At 40.1% G+C, this 24159-nt stretch overlaps 2 protein-coding genes across 4 annotated transcripts; one reads left to right on the plus strand and one right to left on the minus strand.

The window, feature by feature from the left end:
- Window positions 1–1723: 1723 nt before the first annotated feature.
- Window positions 1724–5139, plus strand: LOC119502791 (tetranectin-like). Of its 2 annotated transcripts, none has more exons than XM_037793997.1 (3): window positions 1724–2019; window positions 2242–2340; window positions 4030–5139. In XM_037793997.1, exons 1-3 carry the CDS (start codon window positions 1740–1742, stop codon window positions 4434–4436), a joined length of 786 nt encoding a protein of 261 aa, XP_037649925.1. In that variant the 5' UTR covers window positions 1724–1739; the 3' UTR covers window positions 4437–5139. The 2 variants fall into 2 exon arrangements, with proteins under 2 accessions (XP_037649925.1, XP_037649924.1); XM_037793996.1 differs by having other exon boundaries at window positions 1739–2019; window positions 2227–2340.
- Window positions 5140–5583: 444 nt separating this feature from the next.
- cdcp1b (CUB domain containing protein 1b) lies at window positions 5584–23184 on the minus strand. 2 transcript variants are annotated; one of them, XM_037793972.1, is made up of 14 exons: window positions 23166–23184; window positions 20822–20896; window positions 16660–16896; window positions 15334–15675; window positions 14221–14436; window positions 13102–13443; window positions 12534–12749; window positions 11939–12295; window positions 11487–11846; window positions 11145–11342; window positions 9988–10344; window positions 9395–9748; window positions 9206–9290; window positions 5584–7418 (listed from the first exon to the last, which is right to left on the minus strand). In XM_037793972.1, coding segments are annotated over exons 1-14 (3648 nt in total). In that variant the 5' UTR covers window positions 23167–23184; the 3' UTR covers window positions 5584–6910. The 2 variants fall into 2 exon arrangements, with proteins under 2 accessions (XP_037649900.1, XP_037649901.1); XM_037793973.1 differs by lacking the exon at window positions 23166–23184 and adding an exon at window positions 21082–21169.
- Between the last annotated feature and the right edge of the window lie 975 nt (window positions 23185–24159).

The raw sequence follows: 24159 nt of genomic DNA on the forward strand, positions 1-24159 counted from the left end.
TTTAATTACTATTTTAGAAACATTTATGATAAAAATAATAAAGTATGCCAAGGATATTACAGAGGGACTCACACAAAATCAAGAAGGTCCATCAAATAATGTTTCTGAGCGGAATATTTTACACAAATAACTTACAACTTACAAATATCGATTTTGGGCTATTTTGCTTCCATAACATGTCTTCTTTCAGACTAGTGGAATGAAAACATCCAGAATACACATTTAGGTGTTTATTTTACTACTTTGTCTATTTGCATCTATAGATTTCTCCTAAATTCACCAAAAGTTAGCATTAGATGATGCCTCATTTGCATATTAACGACCTGAAGAAGATTAATTATGCGCATATATCATAGGTGCGAGGCTATCAGAACAGCGTCAGTAAAGAAAAAGGTAAGAGTAGTGTGAAGACCTTACCTTTTCATTTGCATATTTAAACATCAAATTTCAGAAAACATGTAATACAACAAATAATTGTCTATTAGTTTTTGATTTTTTTACCCAATTCACCTGTAGTGTCTTGTAAAATGTTTGGAATTTTACAATCCATATCTTTAAGGGCTGATTTCTCAAAGTGAGTTTTTTCTCAGACAGAAATCTCCACTTCAGCAGCACTTAGATCCACCAAACTTCCCAGTTTCCCAGGGGGTTGTTCATATATCATTCACAGCCTGATTTATACAACATTTTATTCCTAAAAAAATGGCGAAAATTGACTTTTGTTATGGTTGTTGACAGTATTTTCTGATTCATGGAGTGATAAAAAGAAATATCCAAACTGTAAAAACTTTTGATTCTAATATGTCAAAGAAAATGAAACAAGAATTTTGAACCTGGTTTTATCCAATGTTCAGATTTCTGTTCTGGAAAGTAGCACATATATATAAGATAATGCATAATTTTCATAATTTAAACATAGAATATTGCCTTAATGTAAGAAATCAGCTGGGGACGTTTCATGGTGATATCGACTAGTTAAAATGTATTCACCTGTGTCTCCCCTTAAAACAAAGATGATATGCAATACTCTGAAATCAACACTACCGTCAGGACAGATGTGCAGCCTCTCTGTGTCCTTTTGTTTCTGCCACGTGTCAGCGCTACAGAGAGACCAGATGTGACTCTGGATCACTTCCACTCTTCCCTCAGACTGTTTGAAGGGTGTGTGCACTGGCTGAGAGCAGACGGGTCCAAAACAAACTCCTATTTATGGACAGAGCTCTCCCTGCAGATTCTGAAACAAGAAAACGTATGCACAGGATGGTTCATGAAATGATACAGAACAAAAAATAAGGAATAGCATTGCAAGCACCTCAACAGGTATTTCAAAGCTGCACAAGAGAATTCACGAGTTATGATTAATGAGTTTTTTCATTGCCATTTCAGTGCCACTCTACTGCCAAAAACACCTGGAAATATTTAGATTTTTCCAAATGAGGCCATACCTAAAGACTTCCAAAACACCTTTTGGCCTAGAAAGTCTTATTCCATCTCTTTTTTTCAGGTTTAAACTAGCCTTTGAGCCAAGATATAAACTAGTTATTCAAGCATTTATGCAACACATGAGTCAAGGTTTGTTTATTTCTTTTTCATATACTTTGATGAAAGCTGCACAGGGTTTACGTCATCACTGCTTCACACCGTCTGCCAGTCCCTCCACCTGCTTTCCAGGCCTGGCTCTGGTTTGTACTGGCCCTCCACGTAAAAGCGTCTGGAGCCAGATGAGACGCCGTCCTTTAATGCTCCTGAGGTCAGATTGTTATTCCTGCAAATGGCAGTTTTGGACTGCAGTATTTTTCCCTGTTTGGAGAGATGAGAGGGAGGGTGTGAGAAAGAGGAGAGAGGAGGAAGAGGAGAGAGGGAGAGAGGCGGATAAATTGCGAGCATCCACGTTGGAGCAGCCTCATTCAACAGGTCTCACCATGGAGTTCAAAGGAGTGTGTGTGCTGCTGGGAGTGCTATTAATGGTGAACTGCTCATTTCAGCAGACTCCACCGAGGAAGAAGCCAGCAAAAAAAGGTAGATGGATGCAGCTACATCTGTAGGAAGGATTACAAATTATTAGAATATCATATTTGTGTTGTGAGATGTTTGGGTTACCAATATCAAATAGAATGTTTTCTTTAAACAGCAGGTTTTCTTTATGATCAAATCTCTTTGAAACAAGAGATTATTCAAATACATGCAACACATACACACCTGATGTGAATTTCCTTGTGTCTCTGGTGTTGTTGGAATCAGACACAGCCAAGGATGCTGCCATCGAGGGGCTACAGAAACAGATCAACGACATCGTCCAGGAGCTCAACCTACTGAAGGAACGACAAGCCCTGCAGACAAGTAACAGCTAGATCACAAGTTTGATCTTGTTTATGATAATGAAGGAATACAAATAATTCCCATAAAAAGAAAAGTGCCCGAACACCAGGACTTGATGGAGTCTGGGTTCAGACTAAGGCTTTATTACTAAACCGGGCAAAATGTGCAAACTACCACTAAAAGCCCCAGGTTTACTGTTTGCAACGCTAAAGTACATAATAAACTGAGGCAGGTCCTCATTATTATGTAATCTTATGGCCCTGTTTTGTAGAGGGGCCATTTGTCAAAATCCCGTCTTAATAATAATAATAACTTGTTATAAATAATATATTCCAAAAACAAAGTTAAAAAGAGCTTTACAGTCAAACAAGTAAATAATATAAAACATAAAATAAAAAGTAAATAAATCCCACTGCCTAAAAGAAAAAAAAGAGATAGAATTATAAAAAAAAATTACAACATCAGTTAAAGGCATGTTGTGTTGTTCTGGTGGTTGTCTCTGGAGGTTGCAGATTGCAACCAAATGAAAAATTCATTTCTATTTATTTTATTGTGTTCCATTTCTGCCACTAGATCCCCCTAAATGCTACACACTGTTCCTTTAAGGGATAGAGAAATTTAATTTGAAGAAAGAGATTTAAAAGAGCATGCAGAGTTTGGATTTTCAAAACTGAGGGTCCCAGGCAGCAAAGGTCACCCTTAGAGACATGGCCTGATTTTGGAGAACACAGAAAGCCTGGGGGCAAGGCGACAAAAATTCTAAAATTAGACTTGCAGATTAACCAGGTTTAAAGAGGACCTATTATGCTCTGCAAAGTTACAAAACCCAAAGTCCATGCCAAAGGGAGTTAGTTACTCTCCCCACAGAAACACTGCTCCTGAACTGCCTGAAACGCCTCGCTTGAAGTCCCACCTTTTCTTCCGTAACGTGGTGATGTCACCAAGTAACATATTTGCCTGGCATACCTGCCTAGCGGCTAGTTTGGCACGCCCTCAAACAAAGCTAGTTAGAGCGGAGCTGGAGAGGAGTCCGAAGAGTTTGGTTCGGTTGACCAATCACAACAGAGTGGGCTTTTAGGGAGGGGGTTTGCAGGAGCTCAAACACAGCGTTTAGGACAGAGGGTAAAAAGAGGTGCTACAGCACACCCTGTATGAGAAAAGTAAAGTGTTTTTTTAACAATAAAGCATGTAAACATGTTCTAGTAGAAACCCAAAATACAAGTATGAACCTGAAAATAAGCATAATAGGTTCTCTTTAAGTCCCTGCACGGGTAAACCTCTACCTGCTGAAGTGTCTGCGAGCAAGATGAACTGGATGTATTGATAGCATGACATGACTACAGTGTTCAAGTTGGAGTGAACAGTCTGAGGTTTGCTTCTCCTAAAAATAGATTCAGATGGGATACATGTGGAGTCTTTGCAGCTGCAAGCGTGAATCTGGAGAGCACATGGTGAACCCCTGTCTGACCTCTTGTTCTGGAGGACACAATGATATCCAGTTGTTCCTTCAAATCCAAAAATCTTCCATTACAGAAACAAGCATGTTTTTCCACCATGTTGCTCATGTCCCCAAAATACCACAGGACTACTTGTATTATCACCAAAGGACAGATCTCAGAGATAGCAGGATACCTGTTTTTATCTCCAAATGAAAAATGAATCACAGTTTGGGTCCATCTAACCATCTGCTCCCTTTTTCTCTCTCTCCAGTCTGTTTGAAAGGCGTAAAGATCCATGACAAGTGTTTCTTGGCCGACACTGTGAGAAAACGCTATCACGCTGCCAGCGAGGACTGTAACAACATGGGCGGTGTCCTCGGCACGCCCACATCCAGCGATGGGAACGACCAGCTCAGAGACTACGTTCGCCAGAGCATCGGCCCAGACGAGCAGGTCTGGCTTGGCATCAACGACATGGTGACCGAGGGCACCTGGGCGGACCAGACAGGCTCCAGCATTACATATAAAAACTGGGACACGTCCAACTCCCGGTCACCTCAGCCGGACGGCGGCCAGTCCCACGACTGCGCCGTCCTGTCCGTGGCCTCCCGAGGGAAGTGGTTTGACGAGAACTGTCGCGAGGAGAAGGCCTCCGTCTGCCAGTTCAACATCGTTTGATTGCATGTATCCCATCATAGACTGCGCATGGTCATAGCTGCTTTCAATGTACGCACTCTTGCTGCAACGCCGCTCTGCCTGCTATTCTAAAAAGGAGCTTTAAACCAGTGGTTCTCAGCTGGTTTTGCATCAGGACCAAATTCTGGTTTATAAGTCACAGTTCGTCGCATGAAACGATCACATATGGGGTCAAAAGTAATCTGGTGATGTGTCATTTGCAGCATTCCTTGTGGTCACAATAAAAACAGGAAAAACATAGTCCAGTCGAGAGTAAGCTCCAAAGAAATCAATGATTTCTGCCTTCATTTCACAGTTTTTTGTACATCTCCTAAAAAAAATACAAGATTGTTATTTTTCCAAAACATATATTGGATTATCATAATTCAAAATACCAGTACTTCTGCAATAAAAGATGCATAGAGGTGCTGGCACCTTTTATAAAAGTAAAAACTGGGTTGTATTATTCCACACATCTTTAAAATGACTCACTGGTTGAGAACCACTGGTTTAATCTCAGGCATCCCTTCACCATTAATGTATTTTAACGACAAGAATCACAAGTGATTTTTCATTAACATAAAAAACTCAATCTTCAGCTGTATTCTTTTAAGAGATTATTTCATTTTGCCAGCCTTGTAGTCTCCTATAATGTCTAGCCTGGTGTAACCTGAGAAATTAACATCAATAAACAATGAAAAACCCATTCCTCTACTGTCCTTTCTTTAAGGAAAAGTTTGGGGGAATACACTTTCATGCCAAATGTTAGATGAGAAGTTTACATATGTCTAAGACTGGTATCGATCTTCTCATTTAACTCTCAGCAAGAAAGTGCGTGCTTCCCAAAATGTCAAACAGCTCCAAACTTGAAAGAGAAAAACAGAAATGCAGACTTTATTTTAATTTAACGTCCACAGCTGCAAGAAATGTGGTGCAACTATGTAATCCTGGCTTCCACATGTGTTGTTTCCAGTAAAAACACACTTCTCCATGGTAAACACTGGCTGCTGAAGTCCGCCACTCCCTCCTTCACTTCACTGTTTGTCATGGCCAGAGTTCCTGTGGTTGAAATTGTTTTCACCGTCCAAAAAGGTGGAAAATTACGTGTGTCGGCATTCATTGCCTAAAGAAGTAAACAGTTTCCCCACCAGACCATTTTCCTAAAATTTATTGCAAAAAAAGCCTAAATTGTATTTACAGGTAAGGAAAAACAAAATCTCTTTAAAAGCAAGACAAGTAAACAATATAAAAACACTTTTAGGACCAGAGGTACTTGCACATTTTTTTCATCGTCCCTGCTCCTGAATCCATGCCACATGGGCAGAGATGTAATAAAACTAAACAAATCAAACATTAAAAGGAATAGTTCAACATTTTTTGTCGCTTTCTTGAGAGTTAGCTTAAGAGGATTGATATCACTCTCATGTTTGTACAGTAAGATACTGGTAGCAGGCGGTCAGCTTCACATAGCACAAAGGCTGGAAACAGTCTAAAGGTAGTTAACAAAATCCACCTATCAGCACCTCTAAAGGCCTTTGCATACCAAGTCTGTATTTTTCGTATGCGTTTTTTCAATCCGTCATTTGATAAAAATCATTACGCACAGAAACCTGAGTCTGATGCGTTTTATTCTTCTATTCGTTGCGAAAATTCGCAATACGAGGGATAACGCTAGTCCCAATCGAGGCTAATGACTGAACGACATTAGCAAGAAGCTATCGTTTAGCTGCCGAGAGCACAATCACTGCTGTCTAATCTATCGTACAGCCGTTGTTTTGCGATCACCTGTCACAATCTACCTTTAAATTCTGCATCTTGGTATCCTTTACTGTGTTTGTCGTAAAGTGCTTTGTGCTGGGAGACAAAGTGAATCAGTTTATCAGGTGCCGTTTTGGATGATGACGTGTTCATGTACGGAGGCTCTGAGTGGTCAAACAACCTTCTTTTGGCTTTTGATGGATGTGGAAAAACTCTTCTGAAAACGTTAGTAATGGACAAAAGTTTGTGAGTCGACGTTATATCATATTTGTTTAATTGGTATGAGCTTTAGAGGTGCTGGTGGTTTTGTTATCTTTAGACAGAGCCAGGCTGGCTGTTTCCCTCTGTTTCCCGCCTTTAAGCTAAACTAAGCAAAGCAGCTGCTGGCTGTAGCTTCATATTTACCGGACAGACTTGAGTATGGAATCAATCTTCTCATCTAAGTCTCAGCAAGAAAGCGAAAAAAGAATAAAAAAATCTCCCAAAATGTGCCAAACTTCCTTCAAAGAAGGGGATCACAGCTTCGACGCTTGAAGCTTGAGAAATGACTGAGCTCTGACAAAGACGACGTTACGCATCACATTCAGACGCTCATCGATCTCAGATTCCCTGAGCGTGATCGAGGCACAGAAGTTCGCATCAGTACAGTCTAGAGTTACTCGGTGCTGTAACGAGAGTTTAGTAACAGCGGTCCATCGCACAGCTACAGTCCTGACGCACTACAAGGAGTCCTCTGTTACCATCGGTGGCTCTGGATCCATGTCGACACCAGAGAGCCGGATCGGGTTTATATCCCCCGTGGTCTTGAACGTGTACAGCTCATTGTCCACCATCCTGCGGTCCTGGAAGCCGAGGCTGTCCTCCCGGTTGATAGGAGTGCGCGGACGGGGCGGGAGGAAAGAGTCAGCCGGGTCCAGGAACGTCTTGAAGTGTTCCATCTCAGGCTCGTGGTCCGGTTCTTTGATTACAGGCAGCTCTGCGTCAGTGGGGCCCATAAACGTGTTATACGAGTCCACCGGCATCGTGTCGAAGTGGTCCTGCATGCTGTCAGCGTAGCTGGAGTCACCCAGCAGGTGGCCATACACCATCATCTCATCTATGGAGGCGTAGACGTGGGATTCGTTATCGGACCGAGCTTTGGTGAAGTGCCTGTCACCTGGGCGGAAGATGTTCCCTTTGCCCATGTAGATGGATGCCTCCCTGTCCATTTTGTCTTTTTTCTTTTTCCTGTTTGAAAAGATGAAGGCAGACCACAAACAATCAGAGTCAACAAAAGTTGCCAGCAGTTACAGACAAATGTTACATAATAAAGCCAAATAAATCATCTCGAAAACAGTTAATGTCAAAAACATGATACTTATCTAACCCGCATAGAAACCAGCGCCCGTATTCATCAAACCTCAAAGAATTACTCTTAAAAGGAGCAGTGTGTAGGATTTGGCGACATCTAGCGGCGAGGTTGCAGATTGCAACCGACTGAAACTTCTCCCGTGTGCCAAGTATGTAGGAGAACTACGGTGGCCGACAAGAAAACGTGAAAATGCGAATGGTCCTATCTACACTCACCGGCCACTTTATTAGGCATACCTGTTCAATTGCTTGTTAACACAAATAGCTAATCAGCCAATTACATGGCAGTAACTCAATGCATTACGTCATCTAGACGTGGTGAAGACGACTTGCTGAAGTTCAAACCGAGCATCAGAATGGGGAAGAAAGGGGATTTAAGTGACTTTGAACATGGCATGGTTGTTGGTGCCAGACGGGCTGGTCTGAGTATTTCAAAAACTGCTGATCTCCTGGGATTTTCACGCACAACCATCTCTAGGGTTTACAGAGAATGGTCCGAACAAGAGAAAATATCCAGTGAGCGGCAGTTGTGTGGACGGAAATGCCTCGTTGATGTCAGAGGTCAGAGGAGAATGGGCAGAGTGGTTGGAGATGATAGAAAGGCAACAGTAACTCAAATAACCACTCGTTACAACCAAGGTATGCAGAATACCATCTCTGAACGCACAACACGTCCAACCTTGAAGCAGATGGGCTACAGCAGCAGAAGACCACCCGGTACTAGCACCGGCCACTTTTTTAGGTACATCTTGTACCTAATAAAGTGGCCGGTGAGTGTAGAGTCAGTGTTTGGTTTGTCCGTTCTGAGCTACCGTATAAACATGGCGGCTGACTCCGTGAAGAGGACCCGCTCCCTAAGTAGATATAAACGGCTCATTCTAAGCTAACGAAAACACAATTCTTATTGTCAGGTGATTATACACTAAAGAAAACATGCTTATTGATATTTTATTCAATTTCTGCCACTAGATCCACCTAAATGTTACACACTGTTCCTTTAAAAATGCACTTAAGTATGGAGTCTCAAAACTGTCAAAACAGTCAAATATTTTCACGTGTCAAAAATATAATTAAATACATCAATAAATAATATCAATAGTAAAAAAAAAATTATAATAACTGTAAAAGAAGCTATAAAGCTTTTTTTTCAATAACTATAAAATAAATTAAACATTTATTTTATTATATTATATTTTTATATTCTTCAATTTTCTTTTTGGGCTCTTTAGTTTCCTTTTTTTGGGGGGTCTTGACAAACATTGTATCATTTATCTATTACATATCTAACTAAAAATATTTTCAGTGTATACAGTTATATTTTTGACTGACAGATAAGCCAATTTAGGAGTACAAATTTCTGCACTGAAAGAATAAAATACATTACATTACATTACATTACATTACATTACATACTCAACATTTACTTGTTCAATCTTTAAAGAGGACCTATTACAAATAGGTAACATATAACACTGCTCCTGAACTGCCTGAAATGTCTTGCTTGAAGTCCCGCCTTTTCTTCCGTAACATAGTGATGCAACAAAGTAACATATTTGCATAACAGCTAATATGACATGGAGCTGGAAGAAAAATTGTGTCGTATATAAACGGTATATTAAATATGGACCAAGATGTTGCAAAAGATCAGCTACAGGTGTACTCACCTTATGACGAGGCACACAACAGCCAGCACTATGAGCATCAACAACAGAAGACCTCCTGCTACCCCGAGGAGGATGGCCAAGATATCTGCAGAGGTAAAAAAAAGACATGGTAGAGTTAAGTAATTTACTTTAGTAATTTAAGGGATTTCTGTGTGTGTACAAGGCGTAAACTTAATCCTGCTTGCTTACTGGTCTTCTTCTCCAGAACGATTTTGGTCATTGCACTGAAGTGGCCCGCCTCTGTTATACAGTTGGACATGTTGACGTAAAAACTACGCTGCACTGTCAACTTCTCCGCCTCCTGGTCCTCCCTGCGGTCCATTAGGACCCCATCTTCATCCAGCATCCTCACACTGATGCGGGTGTGCTTGTCATTGCATTTGGGCTGGCTGACGTTGATGAACTGCACGTGCGCCCGGTACTGGCTCGGCAGGGAGACGATCCAGGATACGGTGAGCAAAGGGTTCATGCCTTGAGGCCAGTTGGGGGTGGCCAGCAGGGTCGGAGACGAGGCCTTTGGACTGACTTGGTAAATAATGGTCTCTAAAAAAAAGGATGGAAATCATCAGTGTCAGTACTGTATCCTCCAGCATTTGTGGTACAATAGCGCCACCGTGTGGAATTTGAAAGTAATATGAATGTGCTCTATTTGACCATAATTATAGTGGAGAATCACAGCTTGTAGCAGCATGATAAATGTTAGGAGACTGCAGATACAGATCCTCTAATAAGGGAAAACGAAAATTTAAATAATCATTAGCTGCAGTGTATCCATGTTTTACCTGGGATCTCCTCACTGAAGCTGACGTTGAGGAAAGGCCCCCTGGTCTTGCTGAAGTCCGGGACTTTGGCCGTGACGGAGACGTTGGTGTGCACCCGAACTTTCTGGATCACTCCTTTAAAGCAGAAATCTCCAACAGAAACCCCGTCGCTTTCCGCCACATGCAGGGAGAGAGACTTGTTACACTCCTGGCCGGGCAGGGACTGTCGGAGACTCCCCGTGGGCGACACCAGATCCATGGTGCCGTCCTGAGGGATGTTGAGGTGCCAGGTGAAGCTGTGGAGGGGCATCGGTAGACAGGAGTCCAGTTTTGGCACAATGAGTGTAGTCGCAGAGCAGGTCGTCACGTTTTTGCACCCTGTTATTAAAAAGACACAAGTGAGAATATTAAGTTTCCAACTAAAGGAACAGTCAGCAACGATTACATACAAAGGTATCTTGTTACCTCTGGACAGAGCCAGGATAGCTGTCTCCCCCGTTGCCTTTTCTTTTTTTTTTTTTGCTAAACTGAGCTAACTGTCTCCTAGCTTTGGCTTCAAATTCACCGTAAAGACATGAGAGTGGTATCGAACTTCTCATCTAACTCTCGGCAAGAAAGCTAATTTCCCAAAATATCAAACTATTCCTTTAAGACTTAAAGGGGAACTACGCCCATTTTCAAAATTCATAAATGTTATTCCAACCCGGTCTCACGGGAAGGCGTATAAACACCATGACATTACACGGCCACTCCGCGTGTCATGAGTACGCATTTTAGCTTTTTCACATGTCATTTGTACGCCGCTTTTCACGTGTCATTTGTACGCCATGCAAACGTCCACACTTAGGTTGAGGCAACAAAACCACTAACTTAAGTTCAGGAAGAAAAACACTTTGGTAGGGTTAGGGAAAACATCATGGTTGGGCCTAAAAACAGTACGGACGTGACAAACCTCACTCAGGTAACTTAAAGCAAAACACCGGTCAACAACGGCCTGTTTAAAGTCTGGCGTTTGTGGCTTAATGCTTAATTTAGGAGGTGTTCCCCTTTAAATAGACTTTAATATTTCTTTAACTAGGGAACTGTATTAGACGTCAACCGAAAAAAAAGCTCTTTACAAGAAAACAAAAAAAAAGCTACAATCATTTCATGAACATGCAAAATAAAAACCATCTTACCGATAACTTTACTGGCAGTCAGGCGCAGATCTTCATTTGGACAGTCGAGGAAGGACAGTGTGTCCTTAGTGCCTGCAGCCACGATGATCTTCTTCTCAACCTTAGAGTTAATGCTCATCTCACAGTTGGGATCAGAACCCACTTTCTCTACCTGCAGGGATACTCCTTGGTGTTTAGTTAGATCCACCGCACACAGAACTAAGAGAGAAACACAACATGGAGGGATTTTAGTGATCATAAAGGAAGTAAAACACAAGCAAATTGGTGTCTCTCAGTAACCTGGTTATTTGAGTGCTTGTACTGCATAACTTCCAGATGTCAAGTTTTACCACTGTACAGTACCTGGATGCCCACTCCTCATCACAGAGACTCTGTACTTCAAGGTGAGTCCCTGTAGCGTCCTGTTGGTTTCACAGTTCTTCAGCACCATGTTGAAGTTGCCCTGCTGATGCTGCGGCTGAGGATCCGTCAGGGTCAGTTTGGTCATCTTCTTGTCCTCTTTCTGGTACGCCACCTCCACGTCACCGTTGAGGCACTCTGGAGCCGTGTGATCGCTGAAATGCATTGTGTAGTTGTGCATGCCGGGCACCGTGAAGTCCCACTGCATCGACTGGTCATCAGGGAAATCGCCGGGGTAGTTGGTTGAGATGAAGTCTGTGTTTGACACGCCTCGTGGTAGGTTGACTTTCACTATGGCAACCACTGGAGAGAAACAAGGAGAGAATGATTGTGAGCTGAAGAAATCTGATGTTTGATATGTAGTCTTCTAGTCCCATGTGGGATGGATCACTTACTGCTGGTCTCAGGTCCAACATGGAGTTTGATGTCAACGGGTTCAAGCTTCCTGTCGCCAGGCACCTGCAGAGTCATACGGCCCTTGTAGAGAGCCAGGACGTTGGTCACAGGTCCTCCTTTGCAAAAGGTTCCAACGGTTGCCGGCCCCGTGCGCAGATAGGTAACAATAGAGTATGTGTGCTCGTCCGGACAGGTCTCCTCGTTGGGAATCTGTCGCATTCCCGGTTCTGGGAAGTCCAGTTGGAAGGCCCGAGTGGAGTCAACTTTCAGATCCCAGGTGAAGGTCCGGTTGAAGTCTGGGAACAGCGAGGACTCGGTCTGAACAATGTTTCCAGGGCAGGAGGTCTCTTTGCAGTCTGGGATTTGTAGAGAAGAATATATAAGCGATGGGGATTTACAAAGAGTTGTGTGTCAACCAGGATTCAAACAAATGCATCATTAAAGCATGAAAACAAGTCAAAAGACATGACAGCAAGATGGCTCCTTCATGGTGGACATATTTGCTTGATTAACCTTTTTACTTTGTTCCTCCTTGTCAAAAATGTACTTGAAGAAAAAGTCAATACTAAATTCATATTTTTTTTTTAAACCTACTGATTTCTCTGTTGATCTCCACACTGAAAACATCCTGAGGTTGAGGACAGGTAAACTCTATGCTGGTGTTGCGAGGATCCTTCACTTTAAGGAATCTCGGGTTGCATATCGGCTCGGGCTCCTTCTTCTCGCATACACTGCAGTCTGGCTCGCTGCCCACCCTGCTGATGATAATGATGGTGTCAGGATCGGGCAAAACGGTCATCATTCTGCCACCTAAAGAAAAAAGTGGTACAATAAGATATTCATCAGAACAAAAATCAAAGAAAATGTTCTGTGAAATGTGGTTCACATATTCACGACCTCCTCAGGATGAATTGTACTAAATTTGGTGGTCCTGTAACTTTTCATCTAGTTCCATCGTCAGGTCAAAATTTGTATTTGTTGCTTATGATTAAATACCAAAAACATAGGTTTACACTATTATGAAACATCTTTGTGTCATTTTAAAGGACATAGGACCAGTTTTTTAGGAATATGTCTTTGATATATTTATGTATTGTTCTGTAAATTAACAGCTAAGTGTTTTTCCTTTCTCATGTGAACAACTGAAGGGAGAGACACTTGCCTCTTGGTGCTGCTTTGACAGTGAATGAGTCCAGTTCACTTTCTTTGGGCAGCTCTGCAGCCACAGTCGTCGTTCCGAGCAGATCCAGTCGAGACACGGTCCCGCCCTTACAGTAGCTGGTAGCTTTGATGTTTCCGTCACTTTTAGTTGTGCTCACTGTGTACTGGTGGCCATCTTGGCATTTTTCTGCTACAGAGATCTCCTTTAAACCACCGGGGAAGTCCAGAGTTAATACAGTCCGCTCTGGTACACTGATGTCCCATGTTACGAATCTGTTAAAGTCCTTGAAGAGGTCGGGGTCAACTTCTCCTGTAGCAGGAGTGCAGGAGCTCTGGGTGCATTCTGGGTAACAAAAGTGATAAAAGTTGGAATTTTTATACAGTTAAACAGGCTACCACAGAGAGTAGTAGACAAAATAAACGTATTCAGCTATAAATAAATAAGTACACATATAAGTAAATGCTGAAATAATTCCAGAAATGAATAAAGAAATATTTTCATTCATGAATAAGCAATAAATATATAAACAAATGCAGAAATAAATACAAAAATAAATGATTAAATTACTAATTAAAGAAAGTAATGGTCTGGGACATAAATAAATAAATATATGTAATTAATCTCTACATTTCTACAAATATTTATTTATTTCCATATTCCTACATTTATCTATTTTTAGATTTCTGTTTATTTAATTATGTATTTCTGAAAAAATACATAAATAAATAAAAGTACGAAATTTTGAAATACAGAAATAAATAATTAAAGATTGTAGAAGTAGATAGAAATGTAGAAATTAATTAAAGATGTTGACTCATTTCCAAAATAATTACTAACATTAATTTTGCATTTAACTAGTGATTTGTGTATTCATTATAGCTTCTATAGATATAATAGGCAACAGCTTTATTGATTTATTTATTTTTTATCAACAAAATCGCTTTAGTTCTATGTTTATTTCTGCATTTATTTAAGTATTTATTAAAAAAAATTGTGAGGATTAAGTCATTTTTTGTCTTCCATACATGAGATTTTAATACAAAGTTAATCCAAAATTACCAATCCCAAATTCAGATGTAACTGAAGTAAATATTTACATGAAGCCTCCACAGTTCTCACCCATTTTCTTCTCCATCTTCACGCTGTAGACATCCTGAGGTTTCAGGCAGCTGAACTCCAGAGAGAATTTTTCAACGTTGGTCAGCGTCTTCTCTGTGGGGCTACAGTCGGGAGTGGGGCCATCAACAGAGCACACTTCACATTCTGGTTCCTTGGGACCCCGGCTGACGACCACAGTGGTGCTTGAATCAACGGTTATAACCATCGTTCGGCCCTCTAAAGGCGGGAGAGAGTGAGACAGACGCCAGGATTGTAGTAATAGTGTAAAATCTGTTGCAACTCCAACTAACAGTGTTACAGGCTTTCTTAAAAGGGACTGTTTGTAAGAATCAGAAATTGGTTGTAACAGCGACACCTGTGGCCGTTAAGTCCAGTGTCCTGTTGCTCGCGCTCGCCCGTGTGCACGCGCTACCTGAATGTGAGCGAGCATCCGTCAAAACAGTGAGGCGACACACGTCAGCTAAAACCACAATATCACTCTATATTTCACCTGCTTGGCAGTAATGTTAGCTGACCAGACGAAGGTCTCTCCATGAATCACTGCTGATCCTAGTGTTGGCTTTTCCTGCTTCAGCCTCCCGGCCGCGGTTCGGAGGGAACAGAGGAGACAGCGACACCCGGTCGGAGACGATAACGTAATTCGTTGCGGAGCCCCGTCACTTCACAAGACACGGGAAACCTCTGTTGGTCTGGAGGAGCTGCAGCATTTATTTCTGCACAAATGTCCACTGTACATTCACTAGATATTCTCAGAGCTAAACTAACTCTTCTGCAGTGTGTAGTGTGCGTGCATGCATGCACGTGAGAGGTGGAGCGAGCTGAGTGAAGGCAAGCAGGCAGAGGAGCAGAGTACAGCAGAGACTCCGGCCCTGGAGACCAAAGCTACGGTCTCCTCCGCGTCCTACACTGCGGTCAACACTGTTTTGCAAGACGGGCTTCACTAGATATAACTTTGCGGTTTTGGTGCTTCCATGTAGTTTGTGTTGGAGTCTGAGTCTGAACAGCGTAGCCACACGCGAGCGCGCGTGGGACACCGACCCAGATTGATTTATAGGTGTAAGAAGTTACAAACAGTCCCTTTAAAAGAGTTTGAATTCAGTAATATTTTCTTACTTAGTGGTCCAGCTGAAGCCTGGAACAACACAGGTTCGACCTGAGCATCTGGTTTAACTTGCAGAGTTACAACAGCTTCACTGGTCAGGTCTAAACGAGTCACAGAACCACCTCGACAATACTGAGTGTGGTCCTTGCCGTTTGTTTTGGATGGGATCATCAAATACTGAAATCCATCAGGGCATGGTTGTGACGTCTCCATCAGCCCATCTCCAAGGACGTCCAGACCCACAACTGTCTTCTCAGGTGCCTTCAGCTTCCAACTGAAGTCTCTGCTGAACCCTGTGAGGATGGAGGGTTGAGTTCCTACTGTTATAGGGCTGCAGGCGTCCTTAGTGCACTCTGGATTAGAATCAAAGGCAAGAAAAGATGCACAGATGGTTTAAGAATTAGAAGAAAAAGAAAGAACAGGGGGTCTTTAGGGGGAGATAGCAGGTCAGCAGTAGATGTCTCATAGAAGTACACCATCTGTACATCATCTGAAAGCTGGGAACCTGAAGGTTAATTTGAGATGCAGCTCAGCACTGTGTGAAGTTCCTCTAGTCATAAATCAAAAATAAACATGAATGAATGAATTGATTATGTAAAATAAATTGTAAAAGTGTATAAGGGCTTAGAACATTATGATAGAAGAACATGATGGCCAATCACATGCTCCATTATGTGTCATAATTTGTTGCTGCAAATTTTGAGTTGGTACCATTTGTTACACAGATTTGGTGCTAAATTTAAGTATTTTTTACTACTTGAGAATTGATCAAAGTGATCAATAATTCCTCCAAAATACAACATTAAGATAACAAAACTTTGAGGAACACCATAGGAGAAAAAGCCATGCTGTGATTTGGTATCAAAAACTTTTGACATTTGGAGATTTGTGCAAGAATTGCATTTTCCGGTGATAGATGGCGAGCACTTCTGTTCTGGAAACTGCTCGGAAACCCCCTTATTGTCAATATACCTAAGAAAGCCTAGGTATGTTTCATATAGGATATATCCTCTGAATGCTCTAGGCCTCTAGTTTGTGGTTGTAAAGTTTCATGAGGCTGTGATTATCCTAGAGTTCACCACAGGTCATTTTATACAGTGAGGTCAAGTCTAAAAAAATAGGTCTCACTACAATGAAATGACTACTATTGGGACTAACATCATCACACATGAATATTTATTGGGCTCATTGGATCCACAAGAGTTTCAGCTTTACAGTGATACCCAATTTATGTAATTCCAAGACTGTTTAGGGACCCCAGTATGCAGAAATATTCAAATACACCATTTTAGAATAAACCAGAATAGAAAAACTACAAATGAGGCCAGTAAACTCACCAATGGTCTGAGCGATCGTCACCATGTAGGACTGTACAATCGTCTGGGTGCAGTTGAACAGCAGTGTGACCTCCTCCTCGGGTACCAGAGTCAGAGCGGACTGGCAGGATGTCTGTGTGTCATTCACCCCGCTCACTTCACACACAGCACATTGATCCACCGGCAACTCGGGGGACACCGTCACCTTCACCGTCACCGTCGAGCCTTTGGCTGGTCGGACCGTCGTCTGTAGGCATTCTGAAGGAACAGATCACAGGGAGTTAGCTGCAAATAGCGTAAAGATGTTGTAAGCTGTGATCAGTAATCTAAAGATATGCTTTTTGATTAGGTTGAGGAGAAGATAGAATAAGATAGATAGATTAAAATAGATACTTAAGGTACAGTGTGTAGGATTTGGTGGCATCTAGTGGTGTGGTTGCATATTGCAACCAACTGAATACCCCTCCACTCACTCCTCCCTTTCCAAGACTGCGGTAACGTGAGCCGCCGAGTGCAAAACCGCGGTAACGCCGTTCGCCTCGCTCAGAGACCATCCTTACCATAATAACACTACTTTATGAGCAACGTAGGTCAAACGGCGGCTGGCGGTACCACGGTTTTGCACTCTGCAGCTCACGTTACCGCAGTTTCACAAGCGTGTCGGAGAACTACGGTGGCCTTTGGGTAACGTAAAAATGCAAAAGGCTCTCGCTAGAGCCAGTGTTTGGTTTGTCCGTTCTGGGCTACTGTAGAAACACGGCGGAGCAACATGGCGGAGTCCGTGAAGAGGACCTGCTCCCTATGTAGATATGAAGTCCCCCAAAATGTTACACACTGTTCCTTTAAGACTCTTAAAGGTTATTGAATATAAAGATGCTTTTCGTTGTCTAATATGATTGTAAACCGGATATCTTTGTGTTTTGGATTGTTGATCAGACACAACTAGACGTCACCATTTCAAACAGCGACAGACATTTTTCACTATTTTCTGACACTTTGCAGACAAAATGATGAGGAGGAGGAGGAGGAGGAGAGGAAGGAATCAGATGAGTGGACATCAGAACACTGTCCAGCTCTCCTGTATAACAATTTAAGGTATCAACTCAACACCTTCAGCAATATTTAGGCTGCAAGAAGGAACAAAACACACACAAACGGTCGGACAGTTTGCTGTTGACACTTGAGCAAACATGAGGCAACATGGTGTTATCAGGCACACCTGTCCACATGTTGTGTAGCGCCGGAGCAAAGCAAATTAATTGACTTGACATTATCGTGAGTCATCTGAGCGCTGAGTAAGAGAGGAACTCAAGGTGAACCAGTTTTAAAAAGTAACTGCTGTTTCTGTGATATACGACTCTCAGGTGGCAAATTCAAACTTCCCCTTTTAGGGAAACTGCCTTTTACAATCTATGATACTGTTACGGTTTCATCTGTAATTTGATCACATCAGCAGCTGTAAAGCTACAGTTATTGTAGCTTTAGTTTCACCTTTGTACCAGTTTTGGTCCAAACTGTGGCTCCAGCAGCTCGAGTGGCTTTAAGGGCCTTTTCTGTCTCAATATTTTTATACTAGAGCTCAGCTAGGCCGATACAACGGTAGATAATATACTGAGTATCGGTATCTGTGTATGTGTCAGCCAATAAGTAACAAGAAACTGCAGCACAGAAATGCCAATTATAGGTTTTAAAGGTAATTTAGCCACAGTGTCTCCATTACAAGTGTAAAATATCCCGCTTAGTATGTATCTCAGTATGTTTCTTGGTCACAATTCAAAAATAAAACAACTCTAATGGATGTCATGTCATGTGTTTATGTTTAAAAATAAATATTGGCTGATATATCATTATCGTTTTGTTTTTTTAAATCCCAAATATTTATATTGGTATCAGCCCCAAAAAAACTGTATCGGTCGGGCTATATTTCATACTTTAATGCTATTTCTATTGGAATTTTATTAGGAATAAACTTATGTTTTAGAGAAATACATTTTCTGTTTCTATTCTATTGATTTTGCTAAAACTTCTTCTTAAATAAGCAAACCGTAGAAATGATAAAAAGCCAATATATACCCCAAAAAAGAAAAAGAAAGAACAGACATACCCATACAAAGCATATATATATATACAGTATATATATACTGTATATATATTTTTGCATGCACAGATACTTACTGCCTTGCTTTCCACAGATTCCTGTTTACCAAATATAATATAATATACACTTATTTTTTATCTTCAATAAAATTTAAACAAAGTCCTACTTGTTCTATTTTGTTTTAATGTAGGCTACTTCAAAATACCCCATTTGGCCACATAAAGATCGGCTATCTCTCATTCTGAAAGAGCCATTATGCTGATATCTAGATCACATCTGAAGCTCTACAGTCCATCATTATTAGTTTAACACTAAGTTTAAACAGTCTTGGATTGAAATAAAAACATACAACTTGAACAATCCCAAATACATTTATGGAACCTTCCTCCATTAAGTCTGGCGTAAAGGCATTTCCCAAAAGCATAAATGAATTAATCATAATGTTATTGAAATTTACATGAACACTGGTGGCGTTCTTCTGGCTGCAAAAATTCACTTTAATGTGTTTTAAATCATGTGCGTGGTAATCTGCACAAGTCCACACATTAAAAAAACCCAACAGGAATTCACAATGTGAACTTGCAAGGACATGAACGCAACACAGAGAAATACTACAGCACTCAAAATGTTAAGAGACCAGAGGGGGTTTCTAGTGACAGTAAACAACGGGTGTGTCGAGGATGTCACAGGGTTCAAACTATCATATTTAGTGGGGGAAAATAAATAAGTTTATATAATTTTACACTATAAAAGAGGAGAAATTCATGCTGCTGATGACTTTTCCCCTAGAAATTAATAAAGTAAGTGGGGGAAGAAGAATGAAAGATAAAACGACCAGCCAGCTTCACAGCTCAGCAGCAGATTGCAGGTCAATCATTAATGAAGTCATGATGAATTCATGCCTACAGGAAGCTCCATAAATGCCTCATAAAACTTTTGAAAATGGAGGTCTAGAAGTCAGACTGAATGTGAGCTTCAGCCGCTCGTCTCCACTGTCAAGACAATCAATCACGTATTTAATGTTAATGTCCTATATTATCTTTTAATGTGTTGACACAGAGCTTTTAAACACAGCTCACTTGACCCAGAGTGCTTTAGAGGAGTGCATCTTTGTATTGGGTTTCGCCTGAGCAAGTTTAATCACAATAGATGGTGGTGTCTAGAAGGTAACCCCCAAGTTGTGAACATCTCGCGAGATGGTTGAGGTTAGGCAATGACCTCGAATGATTAAGGTTAGGATAATTAAATTTAATATTAATTTAAAATTTAAAAACAAATTATTTAATATTATTTTTTGTCAATAAAAATAACATATATAAACATTTTTTTTAAATTAAATTAAATTTAAAATTAAATATTAAATAACATATATTCTTAGAAAATACCATACTTATATGGGGAGAAAAATCAATGTGCAATATAATTAGCTGCAAAATATGTTGACTGTTGCCATACATAAGAGGTGCTACAAGCTCCGAACATGTTTCTGATTAACTGCATCTGTAAAATAATGTATATTTAAAATGTATATTGTGATTATTTTGTGATTATTTTTTGTGAAATGTAATTATTCATTAATATGTAATTTAGCTTTGGCAATAATGTAACCTGAACATGCATGCCAATAAAGCTTATTTGAATTTGAATTTGAATATAAGGTTAGGATATGTCGTTGGGCAGCAAATCTCGCGAGAGTTTGTTGTTCGCAATTTGAGGGTTGCCTTCCAGACACGACCAAATGAAACCACAGCGTTGTGCAGTTTTTTTAGAAGGTAAAGCTACTAAAAGCACTAAAGTTAGAAGGGGAACAGGTGAATTAGGTCGTCGGGCAGCAAACCTCGCGAGAGTTCTTTGTAATTTGGGGGTTATCTTCCAAACACGACCACAATAGACAACATGTACTCTCATCTCAGGTGTGTGTTTGACCCAATTGGCACAAACTCGACATGAAGCCACAATGTTGTACAGTTTGTTTTTTTGAAAGTATAAAAAGCACTAAAGTTAGAGTATAAACAGGTGAACAAAGCTTCACTGCACAATAAAACCACCATGTGTGTATTTTATAAAGAGAGATTATTATCTCACCTGAGGAGTCGAAGAGAGAAGTCAGAAACAGAAGTCCTCCCAGCAGCGCGCAGCTCGCACACAGCTGCATGCTCACTACAAAATGAAGATTTTCCTGTTTTCTAAAAAAAATAAAATGTAAAAAGGTTTAAAAAGATAGTTTAAAAAGGTGCAGCTTCTCTCTCTCAAATGCACAGTTGCATTTTCCATTCACGTTCCGTTGACAGCCACTTCCTGCTCTGCGTTATAGGAGGGCGTGGCACACAGGTAGGTTAGGTTACCTGCCCAAACTTGACTGGTGAAGAAGAGGATGAGGAGGAGGAGGAGGATCCAGGTCCTACAGTTGTACCCCTGAGCAGAAACACTGCAGTAAAGACCTCTGATAAGAGTCCTTATGTGACTCCCCTTCTCTCTGTGTGATGCACAATGGGTGCCCTATTTATAAGCAGCCAAACATGCCAAGGATTGTTGGCATGCTGCAGTGTATCCCCAAAATGAGGCAGAGAGGAAGAAGGGTGTGGAGACAAGAGCTCAGAGTAAATGTTTGAATACACAAATTAATAGACACTGTAAACAATTGCTGTTAATTTACAGCAGGATTTCAACAGTATTAACCTGTTATTGCTAAAAAAACAGTGATTTACTGTTAATACAAAAGAAAACCTGTTAAATTACGCTCCGTTTTTTAACTGAACTATAATGCATTCTTAACAAACAGCACTTTACTGCTGATCAACTGTCTAAAGTATCATCAGTAACAGTTTCATGCAGTATTTTTTTTTAATTCTGGGACCTGATCTGCACATGTGAGGCTTGTACATTGTCCATGATTGTAAAATCAGTGAATTAGCTTTATTGTTCTCACATGTTGTTCTGGTTTGCATTCTGTGCTCAGCTATAGACATACATTTTGGGAAAAGTGTCAACAAGTCTATTATAGCCTTTTTCCTAACAAGTGCCTTTAATTATATTTAGTGTGACTATTCCTATGTCTGTAACCTGCTAAGTCTATTCATCTAGGCAAAAAATAATGTTGTAAAAAATACAACCTAAATAGTGCATTAAAACAAATCAGTAAGATAAAAGAAAGGTGAAAAACAGCTATATAATGTATCTTTAAACAGTAAATTAACTGTAAAATACTGTGAAATTAATAAAGTTCAAACTGTATTTTTCATTAACAGTACAAAGCTGTAAATTTCAGCGACAGTATAATAATGTTAATTTTACAGTAACATAAAGACAACCCTGCTGCCAATTCTTTACTGTTATTTTACTGGGAAATTCTTAACAGTGTAGATAGATAGTAACTGTATTGATCCCAAGGGAAATTCAGGTTCCCAGCATCACAGTTCCATAGTGCAAAACATTTTAGTAAAAAGGCAGTAAAAAAAAGTTAGTAGTACAAAGTACAAAAAAAAGATACCAGATATAAAAATACAAAGAGATGAAGAAGAAAACTGTTAAAACTGAATATAATGCAGAATAACAGCTGTGATATAAAGTGAATATAGTGCAGAAGAGACTGTTAAAAGTGGGTATAGTGCATTATTATCCGTCCTGCAGATAAGATATGTTTGAATAAACAAATTAATAGTATTATATGCCACCATACAAACTCTGATCACGCAAAGGGAGATAAACAGTAAATTAAATCCCTATAAAGTCATATTTCTGGTGACAAATGAGCAATATGGTTATATTTAAAACTCAGGTGTTGCTTGGTCAGCTGCGTTTTTTTTTCCACCATGAAATCCAATCCAAATTTATTAATAAAGCACATTTAAAAACAACAAAAGTTGACCAAAGTGCTGTACAATTATACATAAAAACATAAAAAACAACACATTAAAAAACTAAGACCAATTTAAAACCAACAGGACATTAAAATAATAAGAGCGTTAAGACCAATAGGAAAGGAAAAAAAGGATTAAAATAGTCAACTCTCATGCCGAGCCAAAGCCAAGGAATAAAATATGATGAAAACGTTGTTAGCTGTGTGTGTGCTTGATGTGTGATAGTAGTAGGTGTATATAGTGTGGATAACACTCCCATGTTGCAGAGATTCTCCTCCTGCCTCCACATGCCTCGTCATGACGCAGACATTCCTGCACAGAAACATACCTGGGGGCAAGACCACTAGAAACACACATTTGTGTTACATTTTTTGAAACGTTTAGCTTTTATGTACAGAAAAAGTTAAATGCAAAATGCTTCAAATTAACCCTCAGTTTTAATCCACGTAGCCTAATTTCAATTTTCAATTTTCTCGTTTAATCCCCAATTTTAAATCACGTACAAATGAAGGAGTAAAAATGGTAAAACAAAATTTAAAATTAAAAAAATATTTTAAAAAACAACTCACTTGTCCTACTCTTTCTGTTGTTGTGAGGACACTTTGATCCCCCACCCCGCCAAAAAGACACACATCTTAACAGTCAAACACAAGTGATCTGACTGAGTTTATTCGTTGAACCAGTCTGACAGCATGTAGAGTGGGCGGTGGTGTGAATTTAACAAGAGGCCTCAGTGAAGAAGCAGCAGCTGTCTCTCACACACTTCCCCTCCCATGTTACTGCAGGTCCACCGCAGCCAAACATGTGCTGTGGAGAGCTGCATGGCTTAAGTTTCTTCAGGGGAGTTCATTGAGAGTTTGACAGAAAAGCAACATTAACTTATTTAAATTATAGGTTGTGTAATTTATTAAATTGTGTTATGAATACTTGTGTATTGACTGTGAAATGCTTTGTCAAAAGTATCCAAGTGAATTTGTTTTATTTTTGTCATCATGTTTGCCGTCTTCTTCCTGGTCTTCGTCTCTTTTTTTCTCAATTATTCATTAAACAGAAATGGTAAATAAAAAAATATGAGACATAAATAAGAGAAGAAACCATGAAAAAAAATCATAGAGTCATTAAAAACAAGAAGAAAACTCAAATACAGACAGTTACAGTTAGTTCTAATCACTTCTTGGCACAAAATACCAGCATCTGTTATTTGGGCCGGTCTGATTCTAGGTCAGGAATTATAGCATGAAGGTGCCTGAACAGTCCACATGAGGGCAGTAACACAAGACATATGAGCAGCATCATGTCATAATGTATTTATGTTTTTATGACCAAGAGGTTTCAGGGCTCCTGTTCAATATTTCCTTCATGCACAGACAAGATCGTTGATTGCAGTAAAGTATACATTAATACATCAGCACCAGGCGTTGCCATGCAGGGTAGAGATAATTAGATCAGTAGATCTAGGAGACTCTTGGTTGGAAAAAAAGCAGGAGTGTTTGTTTTAAATGTTTTGTATGTTTATTTATTCTAATTAATTAAACAATAAAATGTGATTCAGGATTGTTTCTG

The sequence above is a fragment of the Sebastes umbrosus genome, chromosome 15, assembly GCF_015220745.1.
Source record: "Sebastes umbrosus isolate fSebUmb1 chromosome 15, fSebUmb1.pri, whole genome shotgun sequence".
NCBI lineage: Eukaryota > Metazoa > Chordata > Actinopteri > Perciformes > Sebastidae > Sebastes > Sebastes umbrosus.

Bases quoted from the DNA above. Each gene is read 5' to 3' on its own strand.
- LOC119502791 (XM_037793996.1), top strand. From the start codon at position 1,740: ATGCTCCTGAGGTCAGATTGTTATTCCTGCAAATGGCAGTTTTGGACT. The intron at 2,020-2,226 runs GTAGATGGATGC...TTGTGTCTCTGG, and splicing joins GAAGAAGCCAGCAAAAAAAG to TGTTGTTGGAATCAGACACA. The intron at 2,341-4,029 runs GTAACAGCTAGA...CTCTCTCTCCAG, and splicing joins ACGACAAGCCCTGCAGACAA to TCTGTTTGAAAGGCGTAAAG.
- cdcp1b (XM_037793972.1), bottom strand. The intron at 11,847-11,938 runs GTAAGTGATCCA...GTTTCTCTCCAG, and splicing joins TGTTGGACCTGAGACCAGCA to TGGTTGCCATAGTGAAAGTC. The intron at 9,749-9,987 runs GTAAAACATGGA...CCTTTTTTTTAG, and splicing joins CTTCAGTGAGGAGATCCCAG to AGACCATTATTTACCAAGTC.